This window comes from Peromyscus eremicus, chromosome 15 (genome assembly GCF_949786415.1).
Source record: "Peromyscus eremicus chromosome 15, PerEre_H2_v1, whole genome shotgun sequence".
Taxonomy (NCBI): Eukaryota; Metazoa; Chordata; class Mammalia; order Rodentia; family Cricetidae; genus Peromyscus; species Peromyscus eremicus.
In genome coordinates this window covers 49,757,050-49,780,239 of record NC_081431.1, presented here as the reverse complement: position 1 = coordinate 49,780,239, position 23,190 = coordinate 49,757,050, and the positions used below count along the sequence as shown (strand labels likewise).

Genomic DNA, 23,190 nt, shown 5'->3' with positions numbered 1-23,190 from the left:
CAATAGCAAAGACCCTTTCTTCTCCAAATAAAAAACTTCACCCCCTACACACATATAAGGTTATGTAACCTACATTTACTAGTTTTTGACTTTTCATATAAAGTGAGAGGGCTTTTTAAGCCCCTAGTAAACCTTTAATATTTAAAGAATACATAAAAAATTAAAGTTTTAGTATAAACTACCTTAGATACCATTACAAAATCAGGAGAAAAGCTACCAGCCTTTCAATAGGCCATTTTCACGCTAAACTCCCCAGTGAAAACACATAGCTGCTCAAGAAAAGAATGTATGTTAGTATGGTGAAAAAGAAGTTTAGTTTGTACAAAACGTGTTTTTAAATTTCCTACATGGACTGACTGGTTGATAGTTGCCTACTCTAAAATTGCCTTTGAACTTGAAGGATCTAGCTTGCTTTATTATTTCTATGCTTTCTATATTTCTATCAAAAAAGAAATTAGACACAAGATGATAGTGGACACAAATATAAAAGACTACAGATAAACTTAATATTAGGAAAATATAAAAATTAGTTAAAAGGTATTTTAGGGGTATGGAAAAAGCTATGTCTTTACAGTTGAGATTTTAATTGTTATACTATCAGGATTATGGATGGAGGGGACTTAAGTATGAGAAACATTTTGTTTTCATGACAAATATGAAAACAGGAAAGCATTAAGTGCATGAAACACTGTTGTTGCTCAGAGGGAATCATTAAGTATGTCTCTACTTATGGCAGTAACTACAAGAATACAAAGCAAATTCCTCAGCCTACACAAACTCAACAAGTCCCTTAGGGACTTCCATCATGTTTTGACCAAATGGTAACAAATTCTAACATGTACAAATAAAACACCTGAAACAAAACATCTTTTTCATTGAATAAGAAAGCTGTTGTTCTTATGATCTTAGAAAACTCTGAATTTGTAAAACTCATTCATAATTTAGCTTTACCAAGTGTCTTTGTATTTTTTTTTAAACCCCTGGTATAAAGGTTTACTTCGTGAGGTCCACTTTCATCACAGTCACATGGTCTAGTGCACTTCAGAGTATTTGGACATTATCAAAACTGTCCTTTTCCAATGAAAACATTTAAGAAAACAAGCACTTCTCAAAAAGTGACGTGGGAGGCTACTTACACTTTAGGATGTCCCCTGCGTTAAGTACAAATGTGATTCCCCAGAGTAAAACGTGACTATTTTACAGTTTCTATCAAAAAGAGGTTCGCTATAGAGAAAGCTACAGTGTCCTGAAGACTTCTCAAGAGCTAGCTGAGTACATGCACCTTTGGGCTCGACATGTTTTTCCTTCCTTCCCTCGTTTCCTGTTCTTGGCAAAGTCCATTTCCACCACGCACACACTGTTGACACTTCTCACTGCTGCAGTTAGCTGGGAAGTAGCTGTGACTTTTCAGTGAAGTCCACTGCAGCAGTGGACCCCTCAGGTCATTCTGGTACTTAGGGTTAAATTATATCCAATGTGAAATTTCGAATTACATCCAGAGCTGAAGTATCAAAGCCGCACATATCCAACATGCCTCTATCATCAGGGTCTGCGATGGTAAAACCATTTGATGTCATCCCACAAACAATCAACTTAGCAGGAATATCCATTTTCTGTATGAAAAATATAGGGGAAAGTAAATACATATATAATTATATGCAAGAAAAACAAACAAAAAAATCCTTCAAAATTAAGACCTTTTTTTTGTCACGCTGGCCTAGAACTCATAACCCTGGTTCACTCTACCAAATGCTGGGATTACAGGTATGTACCAAGTCTAGCTTACAGTTTTGATATACACAATACATCTTGCCTTCCAGAACTATAATTCTGCCCCCATTCTCTCCCTGACTCTCTGCTCCATCTCCCATCTCTGTTTCTCTTTCTTCTTCCTAGCTATCCTTTGTGCTATGGACCAAACCAGGACCTTGAGTATACTAGATAAGAAGTCTACCACTGACCTACTGAGCTATAATCCCAGTCTCTCTAGATGTAGTTAAAATCACATAACTAAATAGTAAGGAAGAAACAATCAATGAAGGTTCATTTTGTCAGGCACTATATATAATAAACCTATGAAAAAATATATTTAATGATTTTATTTGATAAAACTTTGAGACAGGATTTCACATAGCCCAGGCTGGCCCCAAACTTGGTATATAGCCGAGGATGACCCAAACTTCTGATTCTAGTGCCTCTCCTTCCAAATGCTAAGACTGTAGGTATGTAGCACCATGCCTGGTTTTATTCAGTGCTGGAGATTGAGCCTAGGGCCTCACATATGGTAGACAACTACTATACCAACAGAAATACATCCCCAGCCCTTCTCTCTCTTTCCTTTCTTTCTTGTGACAAGATCTCACTATAAGTGTAGCCCAGGGTAGTCTTGAACTCCTGCCTCAGACTCTTTTGTTTAAAGACTTTATTTTTAATATGCATGTATGTGATGCAGGTGACTGCAGAGGCTAGATGTATCAGATCTCCTGGACCTGGAGTTATTGGCAATTGTGAACCATCCAACAAAAGTGCTGGGAAATGATCTCAGGTCCTTTGCAAGGGCAGAGTGTGATCTTAGCTACTGAGCCATCTCTCTAGTCCCCTGCCTCCACACCTTGAGTATTATGATTACATGCTAAGCCACCATGCCCAGTTCTAATGACCAATTTGTTTTTGAGACAGGGTATAACTGTTGTACCAACCTTACAAAGTATGCACCATTACCTACTATGACATTTGTCAGTGAACTAATTTGTTCAGATCCACAATTAGCCGAAGAGTCTTAGAACCAATATCCACGTTGTGGAATATTAGTTGAAGATGTGTTGTATTTGTTTATACTGTGGAACATTTGTTTAATGATGCAAAGATGTGTTGCATTCTTTTATGTTGCATTTGTTTAACTCTGTGAAGCTATGTTACTGTGACTGTCTAAAACACCTGATTGGTCTAATAAAGAGCTGAATGGCCAATAGCTAGGCAGGAGAGAGAAATAGGCAGGGCTGGTGGGCAGAGAGAATAAATAGGAGAAGAGATCTGGGAAGAGAAGATCAGGGAGGAGGAGGAGAGGAGGACTCCAGGGACCAGCCACCGAGCTACATGGTAAGCCATGGAGTAAGAAGTAAACAGACGTAGATAGTATATAGAAAGTAAAAGGCCAGAGGCAAAAGATAGGTTAATTTTAAAAAAAGCTAGCTAGAAATAAGCCAAGCTAAGGCCAGGCATTCATAAGAAAGAATAAGCTTCATTCTTATTATTGGGGAGCTGGTGGGGGGCGGGGGGGGGGCAAAAAGTAAAAGTAAAACAACCAACAACATATCCAGACTGTTTTTAGTCCAAATACTATTTCCTCCTTTATGGAACTCAAAAGTAAGGCATTCATGAGAAACCTGAACCCTACCCACAGAGTTGGACTCAGCAGATGTCTGATAGGGTCTGCGATTTACATTTCTAATGTGAACACCAAATGATGCTATAGCTGGTAGAAAACTTATGTTGTGAGAACCACTGTTCTTCACAGCAAGTTCTGCTTATCCTTCTAGTCATGTGTTCCACATGTTCACACTCAACAAGCCTAGCGACCAGTGTCTACCATAATGGACAGAACAGTAACAGAACACTTCTGTCCAGAAGAAGGATCAAAACAGATCTATCCCTAAGTTTAGAAGACAGACTGAAAAACGTGCTGTGACTTTATGTAGGCCTTTAGTTCTCACAAGTAATGATTTCATTTTTCAAGGAATGCACTGTATCATTAAAATTATTAGCTGAGGTCAAATACTTATTTGGTCATTATCAAAAGCTGCCGCCAAATGACATTCTTATTAACATTTAGCACCGGAACTGGGTGATGTATGTGTTGTCCCGACCTTTTTATTTCAAGTACTGCTGAGCCCACCTGACACTGGGTTTCTACACAAACAAAGAGAACACACTCCAAGGGAATGGAGTATTGTGTGGTGTGAAACAGGTTTGTGTTTTACCTGTCGGTACTCCCTCAGGGCAACAGCAGGATGCACCTGTCCGGCAAAGGTCTCATTATCGGTGAATACAATGAAGACATCAGCAGCTGTGTTTGTCTTCTGGGCCCAGATCATTGGAAGAGAGCAATCGGTGCTACCAGCTGGGACCTAGCGCAGAAAAAAAAAAAAGTACCATTGTCCAGCAGATGTCTGAAATGAATACATAAAAGCCCTACTTTTTAGAGCACCATTTTATGTAAAACCAGTATCAAGGCTTCGCCATGCCTGCACATATATATTTTCTATTGTGCTTGCTATGAGAAGTTGGAACAATTCCTTCCTACAGATATTACGCATGCCCCAAGTAAAAAAGTTACAGGACATGTTAATAAAACAGTGTCTTACTTTATTCATAGCCGTTAAAACCTGCTGTAAGGTCATGTCTGTAGTCACAGGAAACGGTACCATATCACATGCAAAAGCAACCACTGAAGACTCTTTTTCTGTTCGCGTGACCACCTGTAAAATGCAATGGTAACAATTTTCAGCATACGTAAATAATTAGTCTCTTAAAGGCTTTTACAACTTTATCTCTGGGGGCTGGAGAGATGGCTCAGAGGTTAAGAACACTGGCTGTTCTTCCGGAGATCCTGAGTTCAATTCTCAGCAACCACATGGTGGCTCACAACCATCTATGATGAGATCTGGTGCCCTCTTCTGGCATGCAGGCATACATGGAGGCAGAATGTTGTATACATAATAAATAAATATCTTTAAAAAAAAAAATTAGGAAAAAAAAAAAAACACTTTATCTCTGAAAGGTGGTGCTTATTATCCTGAAACTTGTTTTTGTGTTCCAGAATATAGTCACAGCTCTGTTCATGGCTGGTGAGATGGCTCAGTGGGCAAAGGTACTGGCCAAGAACTCAATTCCTGGAATCCACAGGGTGGAAGACAGAATGACTCCTATAAGTTATCCTCTGAGGGTCTGCCTCCCCAAGAGCCAATGCAATCAATGAAGGAAAACAAATTAAAAGCATGACTCAAAAAAATCTCTGAGCAACTGGTATTTACAGCACCATCTGAGTCGAATAAACAAACACATGCTTCTCATTTTACTAAATTAGGAATAAAGGCACAGAAGTGACGGCTTCCTTGCTATGTGGTGATGGAAGCATGGTTGAGAACTGAACCTTCCTAATGCCCATCACTAGTTTCTTGAGCTTTTAAACATTTCTTTCTTTTTTTCTCCACTCCCACTCCTTCCACCCCCCACCCCGGGCCCCAAAATAGGGCTTCTCTATGTAGCCTTGGCTGTTCTGGAACTACCTAGCCTTGAACTCACAGAGATCTGCCTGCCTCTGCCTCCCAAGTGCTGAGATTAAAGGCGTGCACCACTACTGTCCTACTAAGCATATTTTTTTTCTAACCATCTTTCTACTCATCATCTATTTTTGCTACAGAATCTGGCAGCTCAACATGTGCATTTTCAGTATAACTAAAACTGCATTATAAACTTATCTTTAGATATAAAATAGTAAATGTTACATAAGTGAAATGGCAAAATAAGTGAAAAACTAATTCTTATTTGTTTTGTTTTTGTTTTATTTTATGTGTGTTGGCGTTTTGTCTGAATGTATGTCTGTTGTGAGGGTGTTGGATGCCTGTAGTTACAGTTGTGAGCTGCTACGTGGGTGCTGGGAATTGAACCTGGATTCTTTGAAAGAGCAGCCAGTGCTCTTAACTGCTGAGCCATCTCTGCCCCTTTACAGTTTTACTTTAAACACATTTTAGGGATCTCACCATGCACATTGCTGCAGCAACAGTACTAGCATTGAGTATACTACCCAGAACTCTCTGGTTCATAGACGCACTGACATCAACAGCTAGCAAGAAACGCTTCCCAGTCGGCTCGACCGTCTAAAAAGAAAACAAGATGGTCATGAAAACGTCAGAGGCTGTAAGTAGATTAAGCTACCAAAAAAAAAAAAAAAAAAAAAAAAAAAAAAATCTTATTTCTTTATCTTTTATTCAAAAGGCTGGTTTTTTGATATGTAAGTAAAGTGACTATTATTTTTAAAATTCTGTTATTAATTGGTAAAATGAAGAAAACAATGTAATCCGTTTAATTTTACTTAAAGAAGCTAAGGTCCTAGTTTTTTTTTTTAAGGTCCTAGTTTTTAAAACTTTTCTTAATGAAGTAAAATGGGAACTTCTAAGGTTTATTTATTTATTTATACTGTGGTAAATGATAAATAACAACGTTTACTGTTTAGCCATTTTTAAAAGTATAATTCGGCGGCATTAAGTATATATTTACAGCTTGTAAGCACTGCCTCTATTTCCAGATGCTCTCATTATCACAATCCAATTAAGCAGCACCCTTAAGCTTCTGCGTTCACCTTGAGCAGCCTTGCACCTTCTGGCTCTACAGTGTGTACTTCACAATGCAGTCACAGAACACACCTGGGTACCTTTTGGTTCCTTGAATAATGCTGGGATGCTCACTAGTGTACAAGTTCAAGGTCAAGTACCTCCTTTTAGTCTTCTGGGGTACATAGAGGCTGAATTCTTGATGGTATTATAGATTTTTTTTTTCTTTCTTTTCTTTCCTTCCTTTTTTTTTTTTTTGAGACACGGTCTTTCTATATAGCTTTGGCTGTCTTGGAACTTGCTATGTGGACCAAGCTGGCCCTTAACTCAGAGGTCTGCCTGACTCTGCCTCTCCAATGCTGGAAAAGGCATCCACTCCGGGCAGTTTGGTAGTTTTACTTTACTTTTTATGTTTTGTTTTCGATGTTTCTTTTTCAGACAGGATGTTGTTATGGAGCCTGACTGGTTTCACCCTTACTATGCAGCCCAAGCTGGACTCTGAACTCACAGTGACCCCCCTGCCTTAGTCCCACCATGCCCAATGTAGTGGGGATTTATAGACATGTGCAGTATGCTGAGCACTAAATGTTTAACATTTGATCCTCATTTTCACTGGCTGCAACATTTTAGATTGTCACTGATAGACACTTTTTCCACATCCCAATACCTGTTACTTTTCTGCTAATAGCTATCAATTAGGTACAAAGTGGCATCTCATTGTGCTTTTGATCTGGGTAATCATATTGAGCATCTTTTATGTACTTATTGGCCAATTATATAATTCTGAAAAACTATATATTCACACACTTTGCCTATTTTTAAAATGACTTGTACTATTGAACTGCAGGGCTTATAGATATTAAACCCTTTTCAGATACACAATCTGCAAATATTTTTTCCCATTATGCAGTTCTTTTCCCACTTTCTTCATAACACTCTATGAGACACACAAGTTTCTTTTCCTTTTTTTCCCCCTTGACACAGGGTTCTTCTGTGTAACCCTGGCTGTCCTGGAACTCATTCTGGAGACCAGGTTGGCCTCAAACGCAGAGATCTGCCTGCCTCTGCCGACAAGTGCTGGGGATTGAAGGCGTGCACCACCACTGCCTGGCTACAAATTTGGCAGTTCAATTTATTTAGTTGTTGTCACCTGTGCTTTATTATTCTTTGTAGTTTTCATTTTTAGCTCCTAAATTTAGGCCACTGATCTCTTTTGAAATATTTTTTTTGACTATTCTGTAAGATACCGATCCATTTTGCTCCTTCCGTACGTAAATGTGCAGTTTTTACAGGAACATTTTTGAAAACTGTCCTTTCTGAATTAACTAACTCTGAAGTCCTTAAACAACAACTGGCCAAACGTGTCTGTCTGTTCCAGACTCTTGTTTTATTCCTGTCTTTATGTCTGTCCTTTCAAGAGTAGCACAGTGCTCTGGTTACTGCTGCATTGTAATGGAGTTGTGAAATCCAGACGTATGGATCCTGCAAATTTGCTTTTCACAACTGTTGTGGTTACTCGGAGTCAGAATTTTACATGGATTTTTAATTTTCTGCAAACGTGCCATTGGGATTTTGAAATCTGCAGGCTGCTTTGGGTTGCTAGTCTCTTCACACTCTTCTAATGTACGAGCGTGATGGTTTCCCATCAGCCCTTATTCTTTCGGTGATATTTTATACTTTACAGTGTGTGACTCTTGCATACTATTCTATTTATTCCTGTCTCTCTTCTACAGCTCTTTTAAATAGTCTCAGGTAGCCCAGGGTGGCCTTGAACTTGCTGTGTTGTGGAAAGGTGGCTCTAACCTTCTGACGGCTGCTTCCACTACCCAAGTGTTAGGATTACAGATCCGTATACCAAGCCTAGCTCATTTAATGAGTGTGTGTGTGTGTGTGTGTGTGTGTGTGTGTGTGTGTAATGCATTGCTTTATAACCCATAAGTCTGCTGAATTTGCTTAACTCTAACATGGTTTATGTGTAAATTCCTTAGGGTTTTCTACACAGAATAATGAACATGCTACGTGAGGCTTTTTTCTTATAAAATTACCACAACTTTCTGTACTAAGTGGCATTGAAGTGGGAAAAGTAGCCAACCTTATTCTTGATCTTAAGGAAAAGCTTTTGATGTTTTATTTGAGTATGATGATATCTATGAATTTTTTCTAAATATAAGCTTGATCAAGGTGAGGAAATCAATTTCTATTTTATTAAATGATTTCTTGACTTTTATTTTGGTTGTTACTGTTAGATTTTGTCAAATGGTTTTTCTGTATCAACTGACACGATCATGTGGGTCAGGGATAAATGTCACCTGGTGATTATGCGTAACCCTCTTAATTTGCTACTCAATCTGGATGTTAGGTTCTGTGGCATATCCAGAAAATTTAGAAATAAAAAATATTTTAACTTATAGCTCTGATTTCCATTTTGAAAGCCTGATTACCAGATTGATGAGACTTAGCTCCCAATTAGCAATGAAATTAAAAAAACAGTACTAAGTTGAAGGAACCCAGAGAAATGCAAATTCTCAAATTCAGTAATTTATCAATATGACTTTTTTTTTTTTTTTTGGAGCTGAGGATTGAACCCAGGGCCTTGTGCTTGCTAGGCAAGCGCTCTACCACTGAGCTAAATCCCCAACCTCAATATGACTTTCAAAAGTATTAAAATGCTACTGCTCAGAGTACCAAGAATTACTGGTAAACTTACAACATCAATTTTGCAGCCACCTTTATACCAATTAAGAAAAACCCATGCATATATACTTTAAGCTGGCTAAACTATTAATATTACCATTAAAATGTATTTTTACAAAATATATTAATCCCTCAGTCTTTTTTTTAAATAAACAAAATAAAACTATTACCTTAAATGTTTTATAAAATGCAGCATCTAATGCTTGCAAAATTTCTTTATCTGGAGTCCACTTCAGTTTTCCTCTGAGCCCATGGCCTGTTCTGTAGGTTTCTAATGCAATTAGAACATGAAATGGATGTATACGAGCCTGGAAACAAGACAGACAGGAGGTAGTTGCCAACTTCAAGTAAGAATAACAATTATGAGTCTTCAGAGGTTTATATTACTAGAGGTAATAAGGACACTTAATAAAGAAAGAACAAGTATTAATCTTAGATTTAAGAATTAAATGCAACTTGCCATGAGAGTCGTCTTAGTTCTCCTGAGAGCCAACTTCTTTAGCTAACCAAGTCATGGGCCACACATACCTTTTTGAGCAGTTTTTCATTGCACAGCTTTTCACACACTAGAGCGACTTCAGAGTTTCCTGGTTCAAGCACTGAATTAGCAGTCATCTTTCCCAGGTTCCTCAGCAGTGCAGTCAGCGGCATTTCTTGTAACAAAGCCTTCCATACCTGCAGGGAAGGAAGGAACCATAGAAGGTGAATAGCACAGCTAGAAATGTAAAGAACTGAGGGGAAATGAGTCAGTGTGACATAGCTGAATCAACCATATTAACAATATATTCTGTAAAGCGTTAACTTAGGGTTTCAAGTACTTCCAGAATGCAAATCAAGTGATCAAAGGCTTATCAAATAAGAAACTGAAGGTTTTGTGGAGAAAATGTAGAGCTCTTTAAATTTTCAAGGTAGCTTTTTGTTTGTTTGTTTCTCTTTTGTTTTGTTGAGACAGGGTTTCACTTTGTAACAGCTCTGGCTGTCCTGGAGTTTGCATTGTAGACCAGGCTGGCCTCAAACTCACAGAGATCTACCTACCTCTGCCTCCCAAGTGCTAGGATTAAAAGCCGCCCAGCAACATTGAATATTTTTTTTTTTTTTAATTTTTATTTTGCAATACAATTCAGTTCTACATATCAGCCACAGATTCCCTTGTTCTCCCCCCTCCCGCCCCCCTCACCTTCCCCCCAGCCCGCCCCCCATTCCAATCTCCTCCAGGGCAAAGCCTTCCCCACAGACTGAGATCAACCTGGTGGACTCAGTCCAGGTAGGTCCAGTCCCCTCCTCCCATGCTGAGCCAAGAGACCCTGCATAGGCCCCAGGTAACCTCATCCAACTACTGATGGACCTGGAGGCAGAGATCCATGACTAGGCCCCAGGTGGATCTCTGGGAGTCCAATTAGCGAGAATGAGGAGGGTTTATATGAGAGAGAATTGTTGAGACCAAGGTCGGATAAAGCACAGAGACAAATAGCCAAACAAACGGAAACACATGAAATATGAACCAATGGCTGAGGGGTCACCAACTGGATCAGGCCCTCTGAATGGGTGAGACAGTTGATTGGCCTGATCTGTTTGGGGGGCATCCAGGCAGTGGGACCGGGTCCTGTGCTCATTGCATGAGTTGGCTGTTTGAAACATTGAATATTTTTAATAAATATCACTTTAAAGTTATGTTTGGATTCTGTGTGTGTGTGTGTGTGTGTGTGTGTGTGTGTGTGTGTGTGTGAAAAGGCCTGATGTTGATGCTGGGAATCCTTACTAGCTTCTCACTTTTCTTTTTGAGGCAGGGTCTCTCTGTCAAACCCAGAGCTCCTTGATAAGCGATTAGGCTAGTCTTGCTAGTTCCTTGCTCTGGGATCCCATCTCTGGGTTCTCAGCTGCCATATGAACACTGGTTGGTCCTCTTGCTTGTCCATCAAGTGCTGGAAACACTGAGTCATCTCCCTAGCCCCTTCTCTTGTATTGGAGGGGCTTGGGACTGAACCCAGGATCTAGAGCCTGAGGCTTCTCTTTTCAAAGGAACTTACTCACCTCTTTAGACTTCAAGTGATTTGTGAGCAGATGTTCCCTGACTAACTGGTGTTCTTCAATTAGATGAATGACTTCCAGCTCATCTTTTGTACGCTTCACTTTCTCCACAGCCTCCAGATACTTTAACAGTTTTTCAGTCTCCACAGAAAGTGCTTTTTCTTTATACAGTTCATGGACCTCTTTCCAGCCCTTTGTAATATATTTGGTCACAATAGCAAGTCCTTTAACAAGATGAAGAATTGAAAAGGCAAGTTGGATTAGTGAAAATAGAATGGACACGATCAGCTTAACTAAAGACAGGAGCTGACTCCCTCAAGTGGGGTGTTATGTTCTGCCACATAAGCACATTTAAGCAAACGAAGTGAGTTTTATGTTTTGTTTTTAAACATACCATTACTGTCTAAATATGTGGTGGTGGGAGAATCTGCCTATAGTTTAAGCTAACTGTACTACAGAGGTACTTTTGAGATACTGAAATTATAAACTTTGTAGGTAGTGTCTACTTCATGTCCATAACCTCATTCAGAGTACAGATCTATTCCAATGATTTTCATACTGATTTGTCCTATGCTTCTGAATAAATGTGGATTTATGAACAGTAGTGATTAACTAGAAACAGGAAATTAAATTGTTTAACAACAGAAATTATTACAAGCCCAATATTTTAAAAAAGGAAAATAACTTGTACATTCTTTTTACAAATTTTTTTTTAACAGTAAAAAGAGACTTGGAGTGAGAAAATCTATGTGGCAGCCTATAATTTGCTTCTGGTAATATCTTTTGCTGAAAACACTTCTTGCCGTTGAAGAGACTGAATTTTGTCAGACCTTGAAACCAATTGAATATGCCTTGGGATCATTTAAAACTATGCACTCAACCTGCTGTTGTGGAATATTAATTTAAGATGTGTTACATTTGTTAGTGCTGTGGATATCTGTTCAATGATACGATACAAAGATGTATTGCATTCTTTTATGTTGCATTTGTTTACCTCTGTGAAGCTGTATTACTTTGCCTGTCTAAAACACCTGGTTGGTCTAACAAAGAGCTGAATGGCCAATAGCTTGGCAGAAAAAGAGAGGCGGGGCTGGCAGGCAGAAAGAATAAATGGGAGGAGAAATCTGAGAGGATGGAAGACTGAGGGGCAAGAAAAGAAGGGGCCAGCCACCCAGTCACACAGCCAGACACGGAATAAGAAGTAAAGAAAAGATACACAGAAATAGAGAAAGGTAAAAGCCCAGAAGCAAAAGGTAGATGGGATAATTTAAGTTAAGAAAAGCTGGCTAGAAACAAGCCAAGCTAAGGTGGGGCATTTATAAGAAAGAATATGCCTCCATGTGTATTTATTTGAGTGCTGGGTGGAGGGCCCACAAAGAGTTAAAAAAAAAAGAGAAACAAACAAACAAAACTACAACCCCAGTTATCCTACTGTGTACTTAGCTGTTTTAAATTCAACCTGCCTTAAGAAAACAATGTAACCAACTTTACTATGCCTTGGATTTCCCATATAATCAGCTTTTACAACTTAAGCAAATCTTAAAGTATGTACTCTTCCATGCCCCTGACCCAGACTAATATATTTGTGTGTGTGTGTGTGTGTGTGTGTGTGTGTGTGTGTGTGTGTGTTTTGTGGTAATTACATAAGTTAAAAGCAACTTAAAACAACAAATATCTCAAAATGTTGGAAGCAATATTTGGATATAGGTTGATAACATCCATGCTGGTTTTAAGAGCTATTTTGGTCTGTGTGGTTCAGTAAAGTAACTTCTTCCCTTGTAAACTTTGTTAAAGATTCTTACAGAAAAGTATCCCTCATGCCTTTCCCAGACCATGTTTTCTGTGCTGTTCAATAAATACAGAGCAAAGCCCTTTGTCAGGACAGGCAACAGGAACAGCTTAGAGACAAACTACAGACAGACAACAGATAGGCCATAGACCACCAACTACACACCGAAGGAAGACAGAGAGAGAGAGAAGTGGAGAATTCAAATTTGGGCTCACTCTTGGTCTACACTACTCCAACAGGAAGTATCTTTTTTCATTCCTTAATGCACATTTCTGATAAACTGTAACCTTTTTACCTCTTAATCTCCAAATCTGTAAAGGGTAGAGATTAACAAATTCAGGTGAAAATATAGAAACAGGTGATGGTGATCTAAAAACTGTCAGGACTGTGGTGGCCAGAGAGCATCAACTGACATGTGCTGGTTTAGTGCTGTCTCCTCTGCAGCCCCCGCCTAGAAAAAAAGGACTTTCAAGAAGTCTTGAGTCTCTGTGCATAGGCCTCTAATTTTAGCTCCTTAGAGAATGAGGCAGGAGGATCTTGAGTTCAAGGCCAGCCTGGGCAATTTAGTGAGACCTTGCTTCAAAATAAAAAAGTTTAGAGGGTGAGAGATATATTAGCTCAGTGACAGAGAATTTATCTTGTATGTGTATAGCTTAGGTCTAATCCTGGAATGAATAAGAAATGAAAAATAATAAAAGGTTGGGGATATAACTCAGTGCTTTATAGAGTACTTGCCTACCATGTATGAGGCCTCAGGTTCAACCCCAGCATGGTCAGCTGATCTGAAGGCAGGTCAGAATATAAATTTTTATATGAAGTCTTCTGATTTTTTAATATACTGACAAAACTTAATTTTTTTTTCTTAAAATATTTTTATAGGCTAAATGAAATATATCCCTAAGTAAAACTGAGCCAGCCTATGTGCTATTTTTGAACTCTAATTTAGCTAATTCGACCAAAAGTTAATACTAAGATGCAGGAATTTCTACAGTATTGTAACTTGCTACCACCTTACAGATTTAAGACAAAGCTGTCTTAAATGCTTCACATAAAAACGCCCTCTATGCTGTTTTTCCAATAAAAATAAAAACTCCTTAAATCCACAGGTACATAATAAATCCTTGATTAACAGAATTATACTTTGACTTGTTTTGTCTGTTATAAATACACATTTTAGTTAATACATTAACATATATATTACTCTAATATTTTTCAGAGTTTGTTTAAATTTTTTTTCACCTAGGGATTGTCTATGATGTTGCTGTTATCAACAAAACTTGAATATGAGCTTTGTCCTCAGCAACTTAGAAAGAAAATTTCACGTGGAAGTAAGTTTAGGGAACATCTTCTAGTCCTGACTTTATAGACCACGAAAAGGAAGCCCGTACAGTATATCTTGTTCAGAGACTAATCGGTTCCTTATCACTAATAATCAGGGGTCTTTCTACACGGAAGTGCTTGCTCTGTACTACCCCAGTGTCAAAACACAGAGTAAAATGCCATCCACTCTATATTAGATCAGATTTAAAAGTAAAAAATGGTATGTTTAAGGAAAAAACCACATGTATTTTATGTGTGTGTGATTTTAGGATGGAAATGGGTTTTTCAAATCTAGGGATAAATTGAGGAAGTGGCTGGAGAGGTGGCTCAGTGGTTAAGAGTGTAAAAACTTGCTGTTTTTACAGAGGACCTGGGTTTTGGTCCCAAAACCCATGCCAACTGCTTTCATTCACAAAACATAATGCTGATGAATGAAGTCAGATAGATTTAAAGCCAGCTGGACACTGAATACTTGCTACAGATAACCCAGCCATTAATAGGAATCATGACCGATTGACAGGTTAATAGTTTACATCCTAAAATGGGACCAGTTGTCTAGAATGCTCACCAGTGACTGTCTGTGAGTGCAGTATGGACAAGGTTCAGGGTTAGTAAGCATACATCTTCTTGACAGCAGGTGGCAGACAGCAAAACCGCACTGCTCTATTTCCATTCTTCCCCTCTCTTGCTAAAATCTGCCTGTCATGGATCTGGAAGGCTATGCTCAACTAAACACTTGGGACACTAACATATGAAAGTACCTGTGGAAAGGGACTTGAAAAGTTAGTTGCAATTACAGTAATTACTTGTAGATGTAACAGTCTTACATAAGAAACATAGAACCAAATGCAGAGTTAAAAGCCCAAGAGGTCAGAGCAGTAGCTAAGAGCTGAGACTTAAAACTGCCTTCTTATCCTTCCTGCCACTGTTGTCCTTTTCCTCAGAAAGAGAGCTACTTCCTGTGTATCTGTCTTTTTATTGACTTTCTGTTCTGCTTTCTCATTGGTTGTAAACCCAACCACATGACCTCCTCATCACTGCCTGTCTATATAGACCTCCAGGTCTTCTATGGTTGGTATTGAGATTAAAGGTGTGTGTCTCCATGCTGGCTGTATCCTTGAATACACAGAGATCTGCTGTCATGTGATTGGGATTAAAGGTGTGTGCCACCACTGCCCGGCTTCTGCTATGGCTTGCTATTAGCTCTGACCCCCAGGCAACTTTATTTATTAACATACAAATAAAATCACATTTCAGTACAAATAAAATATCACCATAATTACTAATCTTTCTCAGAAGGGAAATTAAAACCTAAATATTAATAACTCTAAGTATAAAATCAGCATGTTCAAACTTTGATTATCAATGCCAAGATGACCTGTGGCAGGTCTTTAGTTTCAAGCTGGTTTTAAATATGTCTGGATTAATTAAAAGCATTATGGTTGGTGAGTGAAAGCTAACTCTAGAAAATGATATGAAATTTTGCTACTTATTAATCACTATGTCTTGCTACCCTTTAGGAAAAGCGTATGCTCACCTTCGCTGGAAGGTTTAAGATGTGACAGTCTTAAGAGGTCTTTGTGAGACCAGCCGTTTCTCTGCTTATACTTCGTAACGGCCAGAGCAATGGCCATGCCATCCTTCTCATTGTACCAGTCTGCCACGGCCTTCCGGAGAGCACGACCCCACATGCCGCACCTCATGCTCTCCTTCAGGTCCTTCTTGAACTGGATGAAGGTGAAGAGGTGGGTTGGAATGCGACAGACCTCAGGCACAGCTTTAAAGGCTGCCTGCTTTGTCTTTATGTCCGAACACTGGGAACAGATGGCAAGGGCAAACAGCAAAGGCTCTTGTTTGGCAGTCCTGCCTTCCTGACTAAAGGACTTGATTTCCTGTATCACTTCGCCTCCTCTGCCATCTTCAATCAGTCTGACTAAGGCTTCGGCATTTTCAAGACCCAGCTTCTGTTCTTGGATGTAGTAGGTGCCACCTTCAGAACCGAAACACAAGAAGCGGTGCAGCCGGTTCATGTCTGTGACCTGCCATACATAGCCGCCCTCGGAGTTGGCTACCTGACTCTCAGTCAGCGGCTGCAGCTGGTCGGCAGATTCTTCCATCTTCCTTGTCCTCTGGGAGACCTATCAAAAAGGCAAAATGTCACTACAAATAAATGGAGTCAATACGACTTTATAAAGGCAAACGATGGGAAATCTCTGCTTACTGAAATGTTATGAAACTTTTTAATTGAAAAACATCTTTTGAGCTCAGTAAGTTTTTCCCAGTAAAACATCACTATAGATGTCCTGAAGAAAAATTAGAAAAGGCAGAAAATAGAAAAAATAAAACAAAACAAAACCCTCAAAATCACATGTGATCATCTAGCAGCAACTTAGAGTAAGTAAGACCTTGCTTATAATTTAAAACTTTTATTATCTACTCATATATTTTATAATCTAGAGAAATCCCAATTCTTCAAAAGAAGTAGTATAATGATCACAAATAACAACTAATTTTTAAGGTGTAATATAGTAGGTCCAATTAATCAAGTGGGTCAGTCAGTGTGAGTTCGGAGGGCCAGATAAGGACAAAAGGGGGCGACTATAGCCAACAGTAAGAAAAGTCAGCTCCCTAAAGAACTGTGCATTGCTGGTCTCCATTCCAACACTTGCCCTCACAAAGGGAGCACAGGGCAGAGGGTTTCAGGGAAATAATGTTTAGCAATGTCAAATGCTTGGAGTCCATCATCTAAATAAAATGATGATGGGAAGTGACTGTTGCCGTGGCTTGGGAAACAGAGGTAACCAGCAAACCCAAGTGTAGTCGAGTGCCAGGAGAAGGCTGATTCCCTTGAGAACAGGAGACTGTGCAAGGCACTCCACAGAGCTGCTCTCTTCCCAGAAGCACAGCTGTGAGCTATAAAGGAAGGGCGGACACAAGCTGCAAGCCAGAAGAAAACTTTCTTGTTGTCACACCCGGAGAGAGGGGAGAACTGAGCGAGTGAGACGCCTAAAACAAACAGGACAGAAAAGGGTACGGTGCTGAGTTTGAAACTGGCTCATGGATGACAAAAGCGCCTTCTCTCTGAGGGTGAAGAAGTGCTAAGAAGGAGAACTCAAGAGAGATGAGAAATGAAGAAATTCCCGTCTGGCAGAAAATGCCACAAGGTAGGTGGGGAAGCCAGGTAGCTGGGGGAACTGGGATACCACACAGCAAACAATGGTGTACGGATAAGTGCAGGAGGGGACTGGACAGTCTTCCATTCTGAATGTGACAAAGGGGACAGTGATTAGAATTTACATCGGAAATATCAGAGTCAACATTTCAAATAAAACTTACAAAGCTGCTTATGTTAGGGCTGGTGTAGGGTAGGGCAGAGAAAGCGACCACACGAGGGATTAGGGAAGGCTTTATAGTTACAGGGGACAGGCTGAAATTCCTGGTGCTTAAAGCCTCCACCACTATCATGTCCTCTATTCAGTTTGCCAATTTTTTTTTTTTAAGAGGCGGGAGAACATTTCCAGCGACTCCACTTTCACTCATAACTCCGAGTAGAAAGCCTTGTCATTCGATCTTTACGGTGTAGTTACCATTACGAGCCTATTCTTAGCTTTCACAAAAATACTGTGATGGTACTCCAGCCTGTCTACTCCAGCTTATTCACACATGTTAGCGGAGAAGCACTGACATGGTATTTAACATTACGTTATTCTTCTATTTCTGTTTTCCTCCCCCAAAGTTCAAATGGTGGGATTTAAAGATCTGAGGCTAAACTTCAAAAGAGATCTTTCTTATTCTTATACATCACTGGTTCCTAGAAGAGCAAGCAAGGACTGGGTTTTATGTTAAAATCTTTCTTCTACATCTAGAACATTAAAGCTAAGTAAGGAGTAATACACATTAAAGGAAAACTAAATAGCATCAAAATTGATGTTGGGGGTTATGTGCTTAATGGAAATAATCCACAATGGATTTTCTTTTCTGTAATTCACTTTTTTTGAAAAAGCCTCACCATAAATGATGAAAAATTTACAATTCCTTATGATAAATCCTCCAAATAAATTAATAAATTTTGTTTTGTTTTGTTTTTGAGGCAGGGTTTCTCTATGTAGCCCTGGCTGGCCTGGAACTGGAAGACCAGGCTGGTCTCAAACTCAGAGATCCGCCTGCCTCTGCCTCCTGATTGCTGGGATTAAAGGCGTGCACTACCACCACCTAGCTAGCTATAAATGTTTTATATGTAGGAAATATACAATCAAGAAGAAAAGTAATAAGAACTGGGCAAAATGTCAACAGAGAACAGTATTTCTCTGTTAGGTTTTCCTGCCGTCTCCCTGACCAGGCTGGCCTGGAGCATGTAACCCTCTTGCTTTGGCCTCTCATGTCCTGTGATTACAGTTGTCACCAAACTCACTTCTACCACTTTAAATGGAAATACAATTTATAAGGAGGCATCATCTCATTCTGAAGTCTGCACTAGTCTTCAACAGACTAGACCAAACCAGAACATAGTGATTACATCGTGATTGCAAGTTAGATGCTACAGGATCAAACCAAAAATTTAAGGGACTACACGGATCCTCCAAAAGACCTTCCCCAAAATAGGAACCGCTAATCTATCTGAGTCAACAAGGAAGTCCCTCCTAATTTGATTCTTATAAAAAAGTAACTGATGCTAACCAGGCAGTTTTCTATGATAAAGATCCCTGCTTTGCCAGTGTGCAATGAGACTACTATGTCTTATAGAATAAGGTATTGACCAATTCTAGAATTGTAAATAAAAGACAGGTAATATTTTTAAATCTGTTGTAGTTTCATCTTTTGACACAAGAAGTAATTTACCAGTGAACTCTTCCCTTTGCTTATTATGCCAAAGACAGCCAAAGAGATGTGCTCCTCCAGTATTCTTTCAGCATAAACAGACTTTCATATGCTTCTCTGACTCTACTTTCCAGGGTACAATGTGAAGCAGCAGAACAGACAGAGGGACGATAGAAAGGCACGGGAAGGAAAGGAGTCCCCAGCTCCTCTAGATCCGGCTGACATCTCTCACTGGCAGAGAGTCAAAAGCTTTTACAACTGACCAAAACATTTCAAGACTCCCTTCAAAGAATGATACTTTGCTTGCTGAGACCTACCTTAAGAAGAGCATTAAAACAGCTAATGGCCAATCCTTAAGGTCAAGATATATATCTTATACATTTGTAACCTTTGATTTTTAAACTTACCAGTAACTCAATTCTCATCAATAAAACCGAAAAATGTACCTCATCAACCACTCTACAATTTTATTCACAAAAGGAATTTCTTTAAAAAGCAATGAGCAAACTAGCTTATTTTTCATTTTAAGCTTCATTTACTTAATCTTTAAATCTAATTATAAATTATGCCTTCTGAGTAATATAAATTTAAAAGCTACAACAATCACCCATACAGTTACTATTACAAAACTCAAGAGTCATTGTTATGCCCATATTCTAACCTATCTTTTTTCTGTGTGTGTGTGTGTGTGTGTGTGTGTGTGTGTGTGTGTGTGTGTGCATGTGAGTTTGGTGACATTAGATGTTGTGAAAGGAAAGAAAATTCCTCGAAAGAAGCTGTGTGTGTGTAAGGGCTGATGGACTGATTAAGACCCTGGACAGCCAAAACAATCCTGAGCAAAAATAAAATCAAAGGATGCTGTGAAAACTAGATGTTCACGTGCAGAAGAATCAAGTTAGACCTGCATCACCTTGTACAACTAAATCCAAACAGATCCAAGACCTAAATGTGAAACAGGATGATGGTGGTAGGGACTCTAATTAGAAGCGGGGAGGGAGGTCACTACAGAAGGAAAGGAAGGAAGGGGGGTAAAATAACAGTATAGATGTCTGAAAAAGTCATAAGTAATCATATTATTACCTATTTACCTAAAATTACATATAAGTCGGTGTAGACATAGTTTAAATGACATCTGGCTACCTGGGCTGACAATGCTTCCCCCAAGATCCAGAGACCATCTAATAAAAACCCCAACACTAGGTATGAGAAGTCCCCTTTTGACTTGTTGGTCAGGGTTGTCTAAGAGATTCCCCCAAAATTATAGGCTATTGCTGTTGCCTATAGCTGCCTCCCAGAGCAGGAAGGTAAGTCCTTCCTTATTGCTGAAGACATCATGTATTTCAGACACATGACCAGGAGGGCTCCAGATGGACCTGACCTGCAAGCCTCCTCCCTGAGGACTAGTTTTCAGGATACCAGAAGGTACCACGCAAGCTTCAAAGAGAGGGAAGCAGCTAACCGTCCTACCTAGCTATGATGCCTATGAACTACAACGACCAGCCTGGCTTCAGACTGACTCATCTGGAAACTGTCTTCTGCAATGGAAGTCAGGAGGCCCCAGCTACATCTGAGCTTAGGTCTCTGAAGAGAACTCCCCCAGGCTGCAGAGCCGGCATCTTGGAACTGCATCTTGCCGTGCTGGTGACTAGGTCACCCACAGCACTTCTTTACTTCCATAGCTATCAGGGTAAAAAAATTTAAATATAGAGAATTGAATGGCAGTATATTTCAAGCTATATAGTCTCCTTTTTGTCATTCGGTACTGAAATACTGATTACTTTAAAACTGGCAATGTTAAACGACATGGTGATACAGTGGTTCCTGATAGTTTCAAAATCCCTTGGAATGTACCAACTGCTGGGAGTATCTTAGTAATACTAATGAAGTGACTCATCCTGAGCCTCAAAAACAGGTCCAAGATTCCCATTAACTAACAGTAGCTTAATTTCTTTCTTCAACGGCAGTGTCCCCTTCCTCAAAACTTAAGCTCCAATCCAGTGGTGTAGAAAGCAGCTGGGCAGGGAGGCAAATCAAAGTCTAGTTATCTGGTAATCTATTCCTATAATAATCAAGTGTATCTAAGTCAGCAAGAATAAAGTTAATTCTTCTTTGAATTGTTCTGACCTTTTAAAACACAACAGTCTCAAGAATTTATACCAGTTGAAGTTTTATTAAATCTCTATAAATTAGTATGTCAAATGAATACAAATTTTTAACAATAAAAAACTATAAATTAAAGCTTTGAGAGACATTAACTGTTAAAAAACCACGACAACATTTTGAGTGTTCTACACTTGATCTTAGCTATAAGGTTGTTCTATATGTTGCCCATTCTCTTCTTAACTTAGAATATAAAATAGGTAGACACTGGTAAAAATACTGGTGTAATAACACTTCTGCTTCAAATTCGGATCATCCAAATTACAATATATATTTTTACCATTACTTGTGGTGATACTGTGTCCCCCAATATACTGTGCACCCTAATAAACTTATCTGGGGTCAGAGAACAGAACAGCCACTAGATATAGAGGCCAGAAACTGGTGGCACACACACCTTTAATCCTAGTATTCCGAAGGCAGAGAGATCTGTCTGGATTTCTGTGAGTTCAGAGCCACACTGGTAACAGCCAGGCATGGTGACACACGCCTTTAATCCCAGGAAGTGATGGCAGGAAGCAGAAAGGTATATAAGGCCGTGAGGACCAGGAACTAGAGGCTGTTAAGTTTTTAGGCTTTTAGCAGCAGTTCAGCTGAGGAATTGGTGAGGCAAGGAAACTGTGGCTTGTTCTGCTTCTCTGATCTTCCAGCATTCACCCCAATAACTGGCTCTGGGTTTGTTTTTATTAATAAGACCCTTTAAGAGTCGTGCTACAATTACTAATATAAATATTCCTGTATTTTCTTTCAATCTACACATCTATGAAATCAGTATCTCTGAATCATCTGTTATTTGAAATTTTTTTTTTTACCCTGAGAAGTCAAACAAATATGCAGTTTCTTTTAAAATGGAAGCTAATTTACACTTATGAAGTTATACTACATTACAAAAACTAGGACCACAGTTCAAATAAGAATACCATACACAAAGGTAATGCAAATAAGTGTCTCAAGAGCGGGGCAATTAAAAAGTATTGAGCACTGTGGCAAGATGTCACCACGGTAGTATGCTCTGAACACTGTTTTTTCCTCTGGAATCCAAAAGCCTTCCTTGGAACATGCTTTTAAGAAATGCTGAAAAATTATACTCTTTAAAACTATTGTAACAGTACGACACTCTGTAGGAGTCCTATGAATGAAAGTATTAATCGAAAGTAGCCATTTTTGCTTTAATTCATCAGAACCATTTCAAGTGTTTTTAAAGTAATGCACTATATTAAGAGGAGAGGAAAAAGCTCATTTCTCCGTAAGGCACTGAATCCTGATACACGAGTCTCTCATTCCTTTGGACTTTTAGGACAAATCTTTTAGGGCAATTAATAAACAAATCGTTTATTATTCCTCTAAGAGAGATTTGCTTTCCGTCTTCCCCACAAAGCTCCTTCCCAAACCCGTATCCGAGACAACGCCTCTGTACCAAAGCCGCAGGAGGAGGAGGGGGTGGAGGGAGAGAAAGTGAAAAGGGGCCTTGGCACGCCCGCCCGCCCGCCAGGAGCTCTGCAAGCAGCAGAGTCGTCCTGGGTTCCCCAAGACCCCACCCTCCGGTGCAGCCGGGCCAGGCCCGAAATGTCCCGACGGGGAATCGGTCCTGCTGCGGGGCGGGAGCGGGAGCACAGAGGCGGCGAAGGCTTTGACTGGCCTCTGCTGCTGGGATGCCGGTGGGAAGAGAGTGCGCACCGGCTCGACCTCGAGTGCCCAGGACCGCTCGGACCGCACACAAGCCGGTTCCCCGCCCCACAGTAGGCCTCCAGCGACCCACCTACCTGTGCCTGGAAAGCCGACGCTCAGGTCCCGCGGCGCCTAAAGGAGAAGCCCTGCGCAGCGCGGGGAAGAGGCGGCGGCCAGAAAGGGCGAGGACAGCTCCAGGTCCAGGTCGGAGCGAGCCCCGCCCCTTTCCTAGCCCCGCCCCTCCCATCGCTCCGCCCCCGCTCCGGAGGGCCAAGGGTCCCGGATGTGCCTCCCTTCGGCGCTCCGAGGCCCCGCCCCTTCTCCCGCCCGGCGGAGGGCGCTCTACGGATCCTGAGAGGCCGAGGAGGAGGAGGAGGAGGA

The 23,190-nt window shown here is 40.0% G+C and overlaps 1 protein-coding gene and 1 non-coding gene across 2 annotated transcripts; both read right to left on the bottom strand.

Annotated features, from left to right (window-relative positions):
* Positions 1–940: 940 nt before the first annotated feature.
* Ro60 (Ro60, Y RNA binding protein) lies at positions 941–23,007 on the bottom strand. The gene is made up of 9 exons (XM_059280691.1): positions 22,905–23,007; positions 15,701–16,301; positions 11,058–11,278; positions 9,555–9,701; positions 9,197–9,334; positions 5,763–5,879; positions 4,365–4,478; positions 3,981–4,127; positions 941–1,613 (listed from the first exon to the last, which is right to left on the bottom strand). Exons 2-9 carry the CDS (start codon positions 16,278–16,280, stop codon positions 1,461–1,463), a joined length of 1,617 nt encoding a protein of 538 aa, XP_059136674.1. The 5' UTR covers positions 16,281–16,301; positions 22,905–23,007; the 3' UTR covers positions 941–1,460.
* Trnaa-agc (transfer RNA alanine (anticodon AGC)) lies at positions 8,898–8,970 on the bottom strand. Its single transcript has one exon. It is a non-coding gene; the product is annotated as a tRNA-Ala (tRNA).
* Positions 23,008–23,190: the final 183 nt, after the last annotated feature.